We start from the raw sequence: 12,833 nt of genomic DNA on the forward strand, positions 1-12,833 counted from the left end.
GGTTGTGATACTGCTCATTGAGCTACATAGGGTGCAGGCTGGACAGTGACCACTCAATGTGAAAAATAAAAGGAAAGAAAAAGAGGGGGACGTGGGTGGGTTGTAGAGGAGCAAAATATTTAGACACCGAGAAGGACTCATACAGAGGCCTATGGACAAAATTAACTTCCCTGGGCAGCGTAAATGAAACTATCCAGTGTCCTCCAAATTACTGGGATTTCGTTACCAATCAAGATGGTTTGCAGCTTGGCAAGGGCTTTTGATAAATTAACTATGCATTTCATCTTGCAATGCATTTTTTCATTGGCCCTATCAAATCTCAACTGGAGAATTGGAGAAAATTAACTCACGTATTGATCAAACCGGTTAGACTATTCAGCTAGTAGGTCTGGCATGGAGTTACCGAGGTAATAACCAACCCATTATCTTTTCTTTTTTTTTTAATTTTACAATCGATCTTCCATTGTCATTATTATTATTATCTATCACGTTATTTGCTATTTCAAGCACGGTTACAACGGGCGACTGGCTGGGGGAGTTCATTCATTTTTATGCAACCGGCAGAGAGCGCTACATAGAGCACTTCACAGGTGCCCTCCCCATTCCCTCTTCTTCTGCCCTATCAAAACGAATACCGAACTATTAAAATGGCGCTGGGGTGTGAAAACTTCACTTTTGAGAGGGAGAAGAAAAAAACTTATGAAAAAAAAACTGTCATTACACATTCTATGCTTGCATTGATTGTAACCTTATAATTTCTATGACCGTAACATACAACAACAAAAAAAGAACCTGGACGAATTACTTCCGGATAGCGTTGTAGTTTCAAAATAAAGAATCCAATTTTACTGGCATGGTAAACAAAACAAAAATCAGCCATGATTAAGAGTTGATGTATTGACGCTAGAAACGGGTCCGATTAAATACAGTGTGAGTACTGTTTTTTTTATCTCATGGTAAAACAAAGGCTCTCCTCGCCTCGTCTCATTGAGTTCGTTCCGTTTGTTTACTTCCGGGTCACGTCAATGTTGGTTTAAGCGATGACATTGTTTCAAACATGAATGAAGTCGATCCGGCTCCTGACCCTCACTTTGTCGTCTTATATACTTTGAAATCTTGAATTAGTTCCGACGGTGTTTACAACATGTCGCCAATTTCCACCGATTATACGGAGGAACAGCAACGGGGAGCCCAGGTAATAACTGACCCATTAGCTGTTGTTAGCTAACCTTCAGGATACCATAGTGCAGAACAGGGGCGAACCGTGACTATATGAGAAAATGTCCCGCTGACTTTTGCTTCGAGCGGCGAGGTTATCTTTAACTATGAGAACACAATAAAACGCATCTGTAATGATATTCCTAGTATGGGTTAATGAAGCCTGGGGAAATGGCAGCGGTGGTGTCTGTTAAGTGCATTGAAATTCACTATTAATCTGCAGAGATCAAATAGGTTCATAAGGTTGCTTCAATCAATGCACCCCACCCCTCATACATACTTTACACACACACACCTCGTAGCGTTTTGTGGTGTAGGCATCCTACACAACTGAACGTAGAATCGGTGACTGCTGGTGGTGATATTGGGTGGGTGGGCGGGCCAACAAAGGCATTATACCCATAAAAAGTTCACACTGCATCAACTGTTAATATGCAGTATGTGCAGTATAGCTTGTCCATAGCGGACTTGCTCATCAATCAAGATAAAGCTGCTATACAAAAAGGATATATATGACTTCAATTACAGGCTACGAAAGATAAAGATGAGTGGGATGAACACTGGACAACAATCCCCCTCCCCCTTACAAACATTTGGCTTCCTGAAAAAAGTTAGAGATTATGATAGAAAATGTCAAGCTGAACACAAAAATAGTTTCAGATTTGCTGTATCGTGTGGGAATTTTGAGAAACATTAAAATAACTTTTGAATTTAACTTTTTTAATCGCATAATGATACTGACACATTGTGTTAGTTCAGCTGAGCTTAAAATGTTTTGCAGCTGATTTTCGTTTGGACTCAGCGTCTGGTGCCTCTTGTGTCATTGTCCAACAATAGTCGGCCAGCATTGATGGATTCCAGTTGCCCTGATACCTCTTTTCCATGGTAGCAATGTCCTGGTGAAACCTTTCACCATTTTCATCAATGACTGCACCAAGATCAGTAGGGAAGAAGTCCAAGTGTGAATGCAGAAAATTAATTTTCAGTGACATGTTGCACGTCATGGTTTTGCATGCTTTAAGCTCGTTGTCAAGCAGCTCAATGTAGTTTGGTGCTCTGTAGTTGCCAAGAAAATTTTCAACATCCGTAAATGTCTTCCATGCTATTCTCTCTGGCCCCACTAGCAGATCTTCTATCTCCCTGTCATTGATGACCTGTCTGATTTGTGGACTAAGTCAAGTCAATTTTATTTGTATAGCCCAATATCACAAATTACAAGTGTCTCAAGGGGCTTTACAGCAACACAACGTCCTGTCCTTAGACCCTCGTATCGGATAAGGAACAACTCCCTAAAAGAAAACCTTTAGCTGGGAGAAAAAATAGGAAGAAACCTCAGGGAGAGCAACAGAGGAGGGATCTCTCTCCCAAAACGGACAATGTGCAATGGATGTTGTGTTTACACAATTCACAGAATATAACATTGAAAGAGGATAACAGAATTATAATGGAATTATAAAAATATATGAAGAATATGATGAAGAGGATGCCAAGCAGTGTCCAGACACCACTGGAACAGCCCAGGACCCAAGCCACACGATTAGCATCACCATGTAAAAAAAAAAAAAAAAAGTTAATCACACATCTACCAACAAAAATGCCTTCCTTAATCTTGGTATCAGTTATTCTTCGAAACACCTGTCTCAAATAGCGAAATCCATCACCTTCTTTGTTCATTACTTTCACAAAATGTTTCATCAGTCTGAGTTTTATATGAAGAGGAGGCAGAAATAATCTTTGCTGGGTCGACAAGTGGTTTATACGCCACAATTTTCTGCCCTGGAACGAAATGCTTACGGAGCAGCCAGTTCTTTTTTAAAACAATGTCACTCTTTAGCAAGGCTATTCCATTCACAAAGGAAACAAAAGTACTTTGTATATCCGAGCTGCATTCCTAATAGCAGTGCTAATACTTTTAGATCCCCACAGATGTTCCAGTCGTAATTGTTGTACTGTATGTGTTTCAACAACAGTTCCATGTTATTGTACCCATGTGTACTGCATGGGTACTGAACGGTGGACATTGCCATTGTGTAACAGGACAGCTTTCAGGCTTAACATTGATGAAGCTATAAAAAAGATGCCATTGTTGTGGGTCATGCACACAACCCAAAGCCATGAACAATCCATCAATGTCAGTGCAGAAACCGAGGTTGTCAACCTGCGTAAATAAGTTTGTCAAATGTTCTTGACAGTTCCGAAAGATTGACGTTTTTGTACCTGGTGACAGCAAACCCCATCCTTGAAATCTTGAACCAAGTAGTTCTGCTTTAGCTTTTGACAAAACAAAAATCCCTGACCCCATCATTTAATTCTGGCTGTGTTATCAGATGAGGATAACCAGGCATAATGGGGTTCAACATCTGGATCAGTGTCGTTTTCCCCATCTGGTTCATATATTGTTGCATCTTCGTCTGCCTCATCTAGGCTCCGTGTCTCTTGATGGCTTCAGTTCTGGCAAACTGTCATGTGGCACTGGTCTCATGGCTGAAGGCAGATTGGGATATTCAATAGATTTCTTTATTTTTAGTTGAGAAGCCAGATAGATGGGTCAGAAGAAGTAACAGTCTGTCACGTGATCCTTCTGTTCTCACCATTTCATTGGGACTGCAAAAGGCATTGACTTCCCGAGTACCTCTCAGCCAAGCTGTCAGGTTGACTGCACGTGTTGCACAACACTTGTGAGGAGCCCAGGTTTCTCTCAGTCACCAATTTTAGATCCAAAATGGAGCTCATAGGCTTTCTTATTAAGTGCAGTCATGGTGCGTCTGGCAGCTGCTGCAACATTGATGAGACATTTCTGCTGTATTAAATCTTCCTGAAGACAATAAATCCTATTGTTAAGTATACTCACTATTAGGGCTGTGCGATATGAACAAAATCTCATATATATAGCACATTCATATCATGATAATGGTACATATCACGATATAGCACATTTTCTGTAAATTCTATGAATAAATAGTTTATATAAAATGACCACATGGAAAGGCCTATTTCTTATTACATTTTGAATTATATACTCGACAAATAAAAGGTACTTACTCATATTTGATCATTTTTCTCCTTTTATTTAGAACTTTTGTGCAAATTTTCAATTAAACATGTAACAAAATATAAAATAATGTATAAAATATAAAAAGGTAAATAGAAAACACTTTTCAATTATAGTTGCGTAGGTGGTAAAAGAGGCTAGTGGTGTATGGGTCTGTTGTGGGGACCGGCGTGTGGCATATTTTGCAAAGTATGGTTTTCTGGTCCATAGAAATAGCCCCTCTTTTACTACTTTTTTTTTTTAATTAATCCCCGAAGGGAAATTCTTTCTCTGCATTTAGCCCATCCTAGCTGTGTGGGTAGGAGCAGTGGGCAGCTGCTGTCCAGCGCCCGGGGACCAACTCCAGTTCTTTTCCCGTTGCCTCAGTCAGGGGCACAGACAGGAGTATTAAACCCTAACATGCATGTCTTATTGATGATTTTAGGTACAAGCTCCTTGTTTTGTCCTGGCTGGTTGGAGTCCTTCTGTTTCCGAATTACCCGTTCTGCGTTACGTTCACTCTCCTCCATGTGTGTTTGTATTGCCTTCATGCAAATTTCCTACCTGCATCCGTGCTGTGCAAAGAGCGGAAAGGGTCATCCAAATGACAAAAAAAAATATTGTCGCAAAGACATTTTTTTGATTTGCAACACAACGAAATAAACGAGTTTAATTGAAACGACAGACGTTTTCTATCGTCACATATCATCATATCGCATAGCCCTACTCACTTTGCTGTTGCCTGAAGAACATATGTGTCAACATGCCTCCAAACAGCATCTGTAAATGTGGGCAGCTTTTATAGCCTGTCTGCCAGTATCTAACCTGACTGAGCATTACCAGGCATGCCTAAGACAACATTTGCATAGCACCTACACTGAGTGCATGCCTAGGCATGCTTGGATTGACCAAAACAGCTTGCTTTGTGGGCAATATACTAGTAGACTTAAAATATGACGAGACATCACAAAAACAGGTTGTAGCTACAAAACAGTATGCGATAGGAAATTTTTAAGGTGATTTTCGTGATCAGCAGCCCAGAATCCATAAAATAAAGCCAAAAGTGTTCAGGAAGCAAAATCTTGGTTGTCCAGTGTTATCTTTCTCCCTGTGCAAGCTGTTTATTAGTGTCTAATGCAATATTAACATCACTATTCCACTGGGACATTTTTATAGTGTATTTACTCTATGGGCATATGGACAAAATCAATTTATCACTATTCCACTGGGACATTTTTATAGTGTACTTACTCTATGGGCCTATGGACAAAATCGATTTACCCCGGCAGCAAGATTACCATCACCCAATGTTTTCCAAATTATTTTGAATTTTGTTGTGTATCAGAGTTGTTTGTCAGCTGGGTATGTTTTAGTTTTTTTTTTTTTTTATAATTGTGCATTGCGTCTTGAAATATTTTCAAGTTAGCTCTAGCTGAAGTAGCAGTGGCTATTCTCATATGTCAGAACAACAGAATTATCAGTATTATCTGTACTCACTCTGAATTCATCTTTCTCTTGGCAACAAAATGTGTGTGTGTGTGTGTGTGTGTGTGTGTGTGTGTGTGTGTGTGTGTGTGTGTGTGTGTGTGTGTGTGTGTGTGTGTGTGTGTGTGTGTGTGTGTGTGTGTGTGTGTGTGTGTTCATAGGTGCCATTGGATGTGGGATATATTCCAACAGATGAGGAGAGGAGAGTCTTTAGAGAGTGCAACCAGGAGAGTTTTTGGTACAGATGTAAGCTTCACTTCTCTACAACTCCCACATATACACACACTCAGAAAAACCTGACATGTTTGGGACACCAACAAATCAATTACCTTCCTAAGCCAAGTGTTTAATATGTTAAGAGACAAAAATGTGTTTCTCGGGCAAATCTATCCAGAGTCTAGACCTATAAATGTGAAATATCCCCTTTTTCTGACAGCTGTGCCCTTCTCGGTGGTCAGTATGGCTATCACTCAAGCCCTCGTTGCTAAAGGTAACAGCGCCTAAGAACATATAACGTCAGAAGAAACTGAAAATATGTAAGCGAGTTAGTGGGATTGAAATTTCTCCAGTAAGCATGGATAATGATGTTTCCTAATTAACTTTATCAAATCACCATTACAAAGTTCTATTATGAAGAAACAAAATCAAGTTTTAAATCTAAAGAAGCCATGTGTTCTGTTTGTAGGAACTCTTGCTGCTTCTGCAAGGTTTGGATCCCTACCCAAAGTGGCCTGTAAGTTCACTCAGAACCTCTGTATGATAAGTATTTGTTTAGCAATAGTTTGAATATCTTTTTAAGAGTGTGTGTCTGATTTTTTTTTTTGTCTTCACAGTTGCTGGCTTCTGTGGTTACCTGGCTGGAAAGATGTCGTACATGAAGACGTGCCAGGAGAAGTTCAAGAGACTGGAGAACTCACCATTAGGAGAGGCCCTTAGAAAGAGGACAGGACTTGTTCAACAGTCAGTACCACATATCAGATGAATTAAACACTGTATTGCTCACGGGTGAAATCCATTATGTTTAGATATTTACGCATCACTGTATTGTTAGTTTCACCTCTCATTTGATTTCACTCTTCTCCCCTCCTTTCCATTCACCAAATAATTCCTGTTTGTTCTGTCCCCCAGATCTCAAGGTCCCCGGTCAGAGCTTAGTGACCCAGACACCCAGTCATTTGATCCCATGTTCATACCAGCAGGTTCCTCAGACCAGATGAACATGCAGAGTAGAGGCTATGGGTTCAATGCAGAGCCACCCCAGCAGATAGGTGGAGATGACTTCAACCCACCAGGTATCCAGGATTATAGCAACTAATCGCCCAACTACTCAGATCACCTCTGGTTGTAAAACTACATTGAAAGTCAAAAATATCTATCTCGCTAACCACTCAGAGTAAAATCAATTTACTTACTCTTAACTAACACTTAACACTTTAAGTCTAACTTTGATTGCTATTCAGTAAAACTTTCAGTTAGCTTTTTCTGTTGAAAGGCTTGAATAAAAAGACATTTGTTTTTGAAATATTTAACATGTGGTAACCTTTCAGCTTGCAGTGACGTCCTGCTTGAAACAATATTCCACTTTGGAAAATCAGTTTTATTTTTAGCAGTCACATCCTCACTGTCAGGAAATGTCGACTGTGGACATGGACTCCACTATTTATCTTAACATTCTCCCAATTCTAAACATCCGGAATTGAAAATTTACTCTTTAAATTGTTTTCAGTGTTGTTTGGATCCCTACATATTGTATAAGGTTGTTTAGTGCCTCCTATAGGTGTCAGGAAGTCTGTGTTTGGCCAGTAATGATGTGGTTAATTTAAAAGAATAAATTTTTATAGGGAACTGAACCTAAAGTGTAACCCAAGACTTATCTCTTGTTGACAAGTGACTAATGCAGTTTTATTCTCTAAATGCTACCTTGGCCTTTTATCAACATAAGGCATAGACCAGAACTGTTTGATATTTTTATGTGATGGGTGGTCAAAGGTTGTAAATACCTCTGCAGTTAAATTACCAGTAAAATTATTTTAACCATGGTTAATGTTGTTTGAGTAATTACCAAAGGAATACTTATCATGAACTGTTGTTCTAACATTTTCCTTTTTGACGGCAAAATTCGTCATGACAAATGTGAAAAAACTCCATACTAGAAAGTTGTGTCTTGTTTGTATTGAATGGAAAGTGTAGTGTGGTAAACAATGCTAAATTTAAAGTTGTTCCTATTACATTGCATCCAAATCAGGTTGAGGAAGAACATATTGCAAACATTCGGTTTGTAATTTGCATATAAGGACATCTCTAATATGTTAGCATAGACCACAGTCAACTTGCTGGAAATAATGAGAAGGACTCCGCATCCCTATAGATAATCATAGGAAATAATGGAAAATTCATCAGTAGAGCTAGCAATGATGTTAACATTCATAAACACTATGCTCATTGTTGGTAAACTCGCTTGAAGGTAGCTGAAGGAAGACTGTCGATCCATTCACCCTTTGCCTTCATCAGCAGCTGTTACAAGATGACCTATGTCTCACTCTGTCTTCATCTCACCCAGTCCAAGCATACGTGGAAGAGGAGGAGCCCAGGAAGAAGCCCATTCTCTATGAGGACCTGAGGATCAAGAACCGAGAAAACTATGAAGTCACACTAACCCAGAAGGCAGAGACCCTGCTCAAAACACCTGAGAGGGAGACGACCAGGACTCCACCAAATAAAGACTGTGAGCTACCACGTCTTAGTTCAATGCCAACTCCGCATTAGTCTGGTTGACCTTAGATGAGATTCTGTAAATAAGAACAGATGTTCCTGTCATTACTATTACTTCTTCAGAAACTTTGCCTTCCAGGTTAAGGAAAAGTTTAGAGGGGAGCTTAGGTATGTTGCAATTCATCCAGTCTGTAAAGATGCTAATCAATCTCTCTCTCTCGCTCTCTCTCTCTCTCTCTCTCTCTCTCTCTCTCTCTCTCTCTCTCTCTCTCTCTCTCTCTCTCTCTCTCTCTCTCTCTCTCTCTCTTTCTTTCTTTCTCTCTCTAGTTAAGAAGAACGTCTATGGAGACACCTGGGAAGAATGAACCTTTATTTGAGCTACCTATATGTAGTATCCACTCTGGGATCTCTATCCACATTATATAGCCTTGGCTGCTCATTGGCTATTTGGCTCCATATTGTGAAATTGTATGTATTTTTCATGAATATGTCTCAGCAAGTGAGTTAATTAAACCAAATTACTTGACATCTAAATTAGTCTTTCTTTGGATGTTATATATACATTCTCACTCTAGCTTAATGCTTAATGGTGAAGACAAAGGAATTTCATATCCAGGTCAAAATATATCACATCTAACTGCATATTCATAGTATGTTTTGTTCACAAGCAGTAGAGTTTAAAATGTTAGTGACACGCTTGACAAATAATTTGTTTTCAGTTGTAACTTACTTGAAAAGCCTTAGGACAAACGTTAATACAAATGAACAGTGACATCTTAAAAAGCCTCTTAAGCTAGCTTGACTTAATAAAAAACAATGGCTAGATGACATTTATTTATGATCACATTTAAAGTGGTAGTTTCCACGAGACAAAGTATGTCTTGAATTGAAATTAAATGCTTGTTTATGAAACTGTGTAACCCAGTCTGAAAAGCATCCATTGTTGAACCCGGCAGCTAGAAGACGGACCAATCAGTGAGCTACAGGGAGGGTTTTGATGACGATGGCCAGTGAGCAGGTTGGCCTTTGTTGTGTTGTTGTTTTCCAAATGCAGCACCGCTCACTGGATGTCATCATCTATAACCATCTCCATAGTTCACATGATTGAAGCCACCCAGACAAATTCCTATTGAGCTTTACCAGACCTTAATAAAAAAGCAAAATGTGTAGTCTGGCTATGCAAGGCAAGGAACCTCGTTCATTTATTCATACATTATTCAATTTAACAAAACTAAAAAGACATAAAATGTCTTAGGCCAATGATCCAATAAAGCCAATGAAAAGGTGAGTTCATGTTGGCTTCAATTAAAAAAAAATAAAAAGTCATTTGGCTGTTACTGTGAATATATTTTACTTTCTGTTTAAAATGTTGATTTGGTTGTTGATATGCACTCACCGGCCACTTTATTAGGCACACCTGTCCAACTGCTCGTTAACGCAAATTTCTAATCAGCCAATCACATGGCAGCAACTCGATGCATTTAGGCATGTAGACATGGTCAAGACGATCTGCTGCAGTTCAAACCGAGCATCAGAATGGGGAAGAAAGGTGATTTAAGTGACTTTGAACGTGGCATGGTTGTTGGTGCCAGACAGGCTGGTCTGAGTATTTCAGAAACTGCCGATCTACTGGGATTTTCACGCACAACCATCTCTAGGGTTTACAGAGAATGGTCCGAAAAAGAGAAAATATCCAGTGAGCGGCAGTTCTGTGGGCGAAAATGCCTTGTTGATGCCAGAGGTCAGAGGAGAATGGCCAGACTGGTTCGAGCTGATAGAAAGGCAACAGAAACTCAAATAACCACTCATTACAACCGAGGTATGCAGAAGAGCATCTCTGAACGCACAACACGTCGAACCTTGAGGCAGATGGGCTACAGCAGCAGAAGACCACACCGGGTGCCACTCCTGTCAGCTAAGAACAGGAAACTGAGGCTACAATTCTCACAGGCTCACCAAAATTGGACAATAGAAGATTGGAAAAACGTTGCCTGGTCTGATGAGTCTCGATTTCTGCTGCGACATTCGGATGGAAGGGTCAGAATTTGGCGTCAACAACATGAAAGCATGGATCCATCCTGCCTTGTATCAACGGTTCAGGCTGGTGGTGGTGGTGCAATGGTGTGGGGGATATTTTCTTGGCACACTTTGGGCCCCTTAGTACCAATTGAGCATCGTGTCAATGCCACAGCCTACCTGAGTATTGTTGCTGACCATGTCCATCCCTTTATGACCACAGTGTTCCCATCTTCTGATGGCTACTTCCAGCAGGATAATGCGCCATGTCATAAAGCTCGAATCATCTCAGACTGGTTTCTTGAACATGACAATGAGTTCACTGTACTCAAATGGCCTCCACAGTCACCAGATCTCAATCCAATAGAGCACCTTTGGGATGTGGTGGACCGGGAGATTCGCATCATGGATGTGCAGCCGACAAATCTGCAGCAACTGCGTGATGCTATCATGTCAATATGGACCAAACTCTCTGAGGAATGTTTCCAGTACCTTGTTGAATCTATGCCATGAAGGATTAAGGCAGTTCTGAAGGCAAAAGGGGGTCCAACCCGGTACTAGCAAGGTGTACCTAATAAAGTGGCCAGTGAGTGTAGTTTTCTATGCTATTTTAATTGTAGGACCAAATAATTTGGAAATAGAGCCGTTATTTGTTGGTGAAACGGATAGAAAAGAGATGTGAGAGCATTGTTTTCCACAGAGAAATTTTAATTTTATGTAATAGCATATCCATTCAAATATGAAAATACAAACAAATGCAAGCGATATTAAAAAAAACCTTTATTAAGAATGTTCAACATTCAATATCTGTCATACACATTTAAGTAATGTCAGTGTGGCCAATGAACTCCCAATAAAACAAGTCTGTGGCATTAATGCTAAAAACACACCTTGACCAGCCACCATACACTGTCATGCTTGATGTAAAAACAGACAAAAGGAAGATGCAGGTAATCACCAGAATGCATAAATCAGTTCCAGGCAAGGACATTTTGGACAAACCAGTGCCACCCGTTGTGAAGCAGACAAAATGGACCACACAGCTACAGCTGGGTGTGGCTAGGACAAGGCCTGTGGTGGCAGCTGACTAAACGTTTGCTCTAAACTGTGTCCGTGACTTGGCCAAAAGCTATGTGCTGGATCATGTCCATGGGGAGGGAAAGGTGGCATGGGTCTAGACGAGCCACTTGCAGAATTTGGCCAGCCTTCAGTCATCGTGGGTGTGGTCTCAGAGGTATTGATGCTGGATAATGGAGCATAGGCCTGGACTGGGTAGGACCCAGGGGCTGGGCTGATTTGGGGGAGGAGGGCCTTCCTTCGCTCCTCGGTGGAAGCAGGGATAAAGCAAGAACCACAGATGCTCCTCAACAACCTGAAAAGCACCATCTTCTCCAGAAATGTGGCCCTGTTCTCAGACATATCCACAAAGGAGAACCATCCTTTACCATACAGCCATCCAACCAGAATCGCAATGATATTGCAGGGAAGCACGGTTTGTGGGATGAAGACAGTTATTATTATGAGAAATATCCATGGGAGGGCCAGTGCAGGCACATTGACTCCCAAAAGGTATGCTTTGGTCATTTGAGTGTGCACAGTAGTCACAGCCAAAAGGGCGAGGGCTGTGGGGACCAACCCTTCAACGTGGATTTGTGTATCGCTCAGCAGAAGGTCCAAAAAGGCATAGCACAATCCCGTGCAGGTCGAAAGCAGCAGAAACAAAAAAAGGAAACGGACAGTGCCGACGCTCTTTTCAAAACGGCCACAGAGGAGCAGCAGAGCAGCGACGTTGAGAAAGAGCTGGATAGAGGTGTTGTGGAAATACGGGTAAATGATGAGCGTGTGTACATGTCCGCGTTGAAAAACGCCGGCACCGACACTAAAGGCGGCCTGGGTCACGTCGAAATGCACCTTGATAGCAAATGAGATACATGACAGCGAGATCGCCGCAAGAGTTCCACTTGTGAAACCAGGAGCTAAATCTCTGAAGGCAGTTGGCGCAAGCATCCTCGGACTTCGCGTCAGCGCGGCGGAGAAGTTCTGCGTAGTTCCGATCCCGCAGCTGACAGGAGGCGGCGGCGGTTTACCACCCAGTCTTTCAAACGCAGCCACTTCCGGCACTGGGGGAAAACACTTCCGCGTGCCAGTCATGCGCAGAAATGTTTCTACTCCGGACTCGTGTTTTTGAGCTTTAGTGGTTACAGTGGTTAGTTAATCGTTTACAAATACTCACTAAACGTGTGTGACAGCAGCATTTCAGCTCTACCGCTACGGTGGTTTTGACGCGCGGACGCCCGCCTCTCCGGTCCGGGGTTCATTCCCGTTTCCTGTTTCCTGACGCAAGCACGCCCGTCCCCTTTCCGGTGTCGTC

At 41.3% G+C, this 12,833-nt stretch overlaps 2 protein-coding genes across 2 annotated transcripts; one reads left to right on the forward strand and one right to left on the reverse strand.

Annotated features, from left to right (window-relative positions):
* Positions 1 to 972: 972 nt before the first annotated feature.
* LOC130112774 (OCIA domain-containing protein 1) lies at positions 973 to 9,530 on the forward strand. The gene is made up of 8 exons (XM_056280257.1): positions 973 to 1,195; positions 5,896 to 5,980; positions 6,171 to 6,224; positions 6,420 to 6,467; positions 6,568 to 6,694; positions 6,863 to 7,026; positions 8,295 to 8,459; positions 8,774 to 9,530. The coding sequence occupies exons 1-8, from the start codon at positions 1,145 to 1,147 to the stop codon at positions 8,809 to 8,811; spliced, it is 732 nt and encodes a 243-aa protein (XP_056136232.1). The 5' UTR covers positions 973 to 1,144; the 3' UTR covers positions 8,812 to 9,530.
* A 1,695-nt stretch (positions 9,531 to 11,225) lies between these two features.
* rhbdd2 (rhomboid domain containing 2) lies at positions 11,226 to 12,789 on the reverse strand. The gene has a single exon (XM_056280256.1). It carries the CDS (start codon positions 12,611 to 12,613, stop codon positions 11,522 to 11,524), a length of 1,092 nt encoding a protein of 363 aa, XP_056136231.1. The 5' UTR covers positions 12,614 to 12,789; the 3' UTR covers positions 11,226 to 11,521.
* Positions 12,790 to 12,833: the final 44 nt, after the last annotated feature.

The sequence above is a fragment of the Lampris incognitus genome, chromosome 5 (assembly GCF_029633865.1).
Source record: "Lampris incognitus isolate fLamInc1 chromosome 5, fLamInc1.hap2, whole genome shotgun sequence".
In the NCBI taxonomy this organism is placed as follows: domain Eukaryota; kingdom Metazoa; phylum Chordata; class Actinopteri; order Lampriformes; family Lampridae; genus Lampris; species Lampris incognitus.

Excerpts from the sequence above, each read along its gene's own strand:
- LOC130112774 (XM_056280257.1), top strand. The coding sequence starts at position 1,145 with ATGTCGCCAATTTCCACCGATTATACGGAGGAACAGCAACGGGGAGCC. Across the intron at positions 5,981-6,170 it reads GGAGAGTTTTTGGTACAGAT|CTGTGCCCTTCTCGGTGGTC; the intron begins GTAAGCTTCACT and ends TTTTTCTGACAG. Across the intron at positions 7,027-8,294 it reads AGATGACTTCAACCCACCAG|TCCAAGCATACGTGGAAGAG; the intron begins GTATCCAGGATT and ends CATCTCACCCAG.
- rhbdd2 (XM_056280256.1), bottom strand. The coding sequence starts at position 12,613 with ATGACTGGCACGCGGAAGTGTTTTCCCCCAGTGCCGGAAGTGGCTGCG.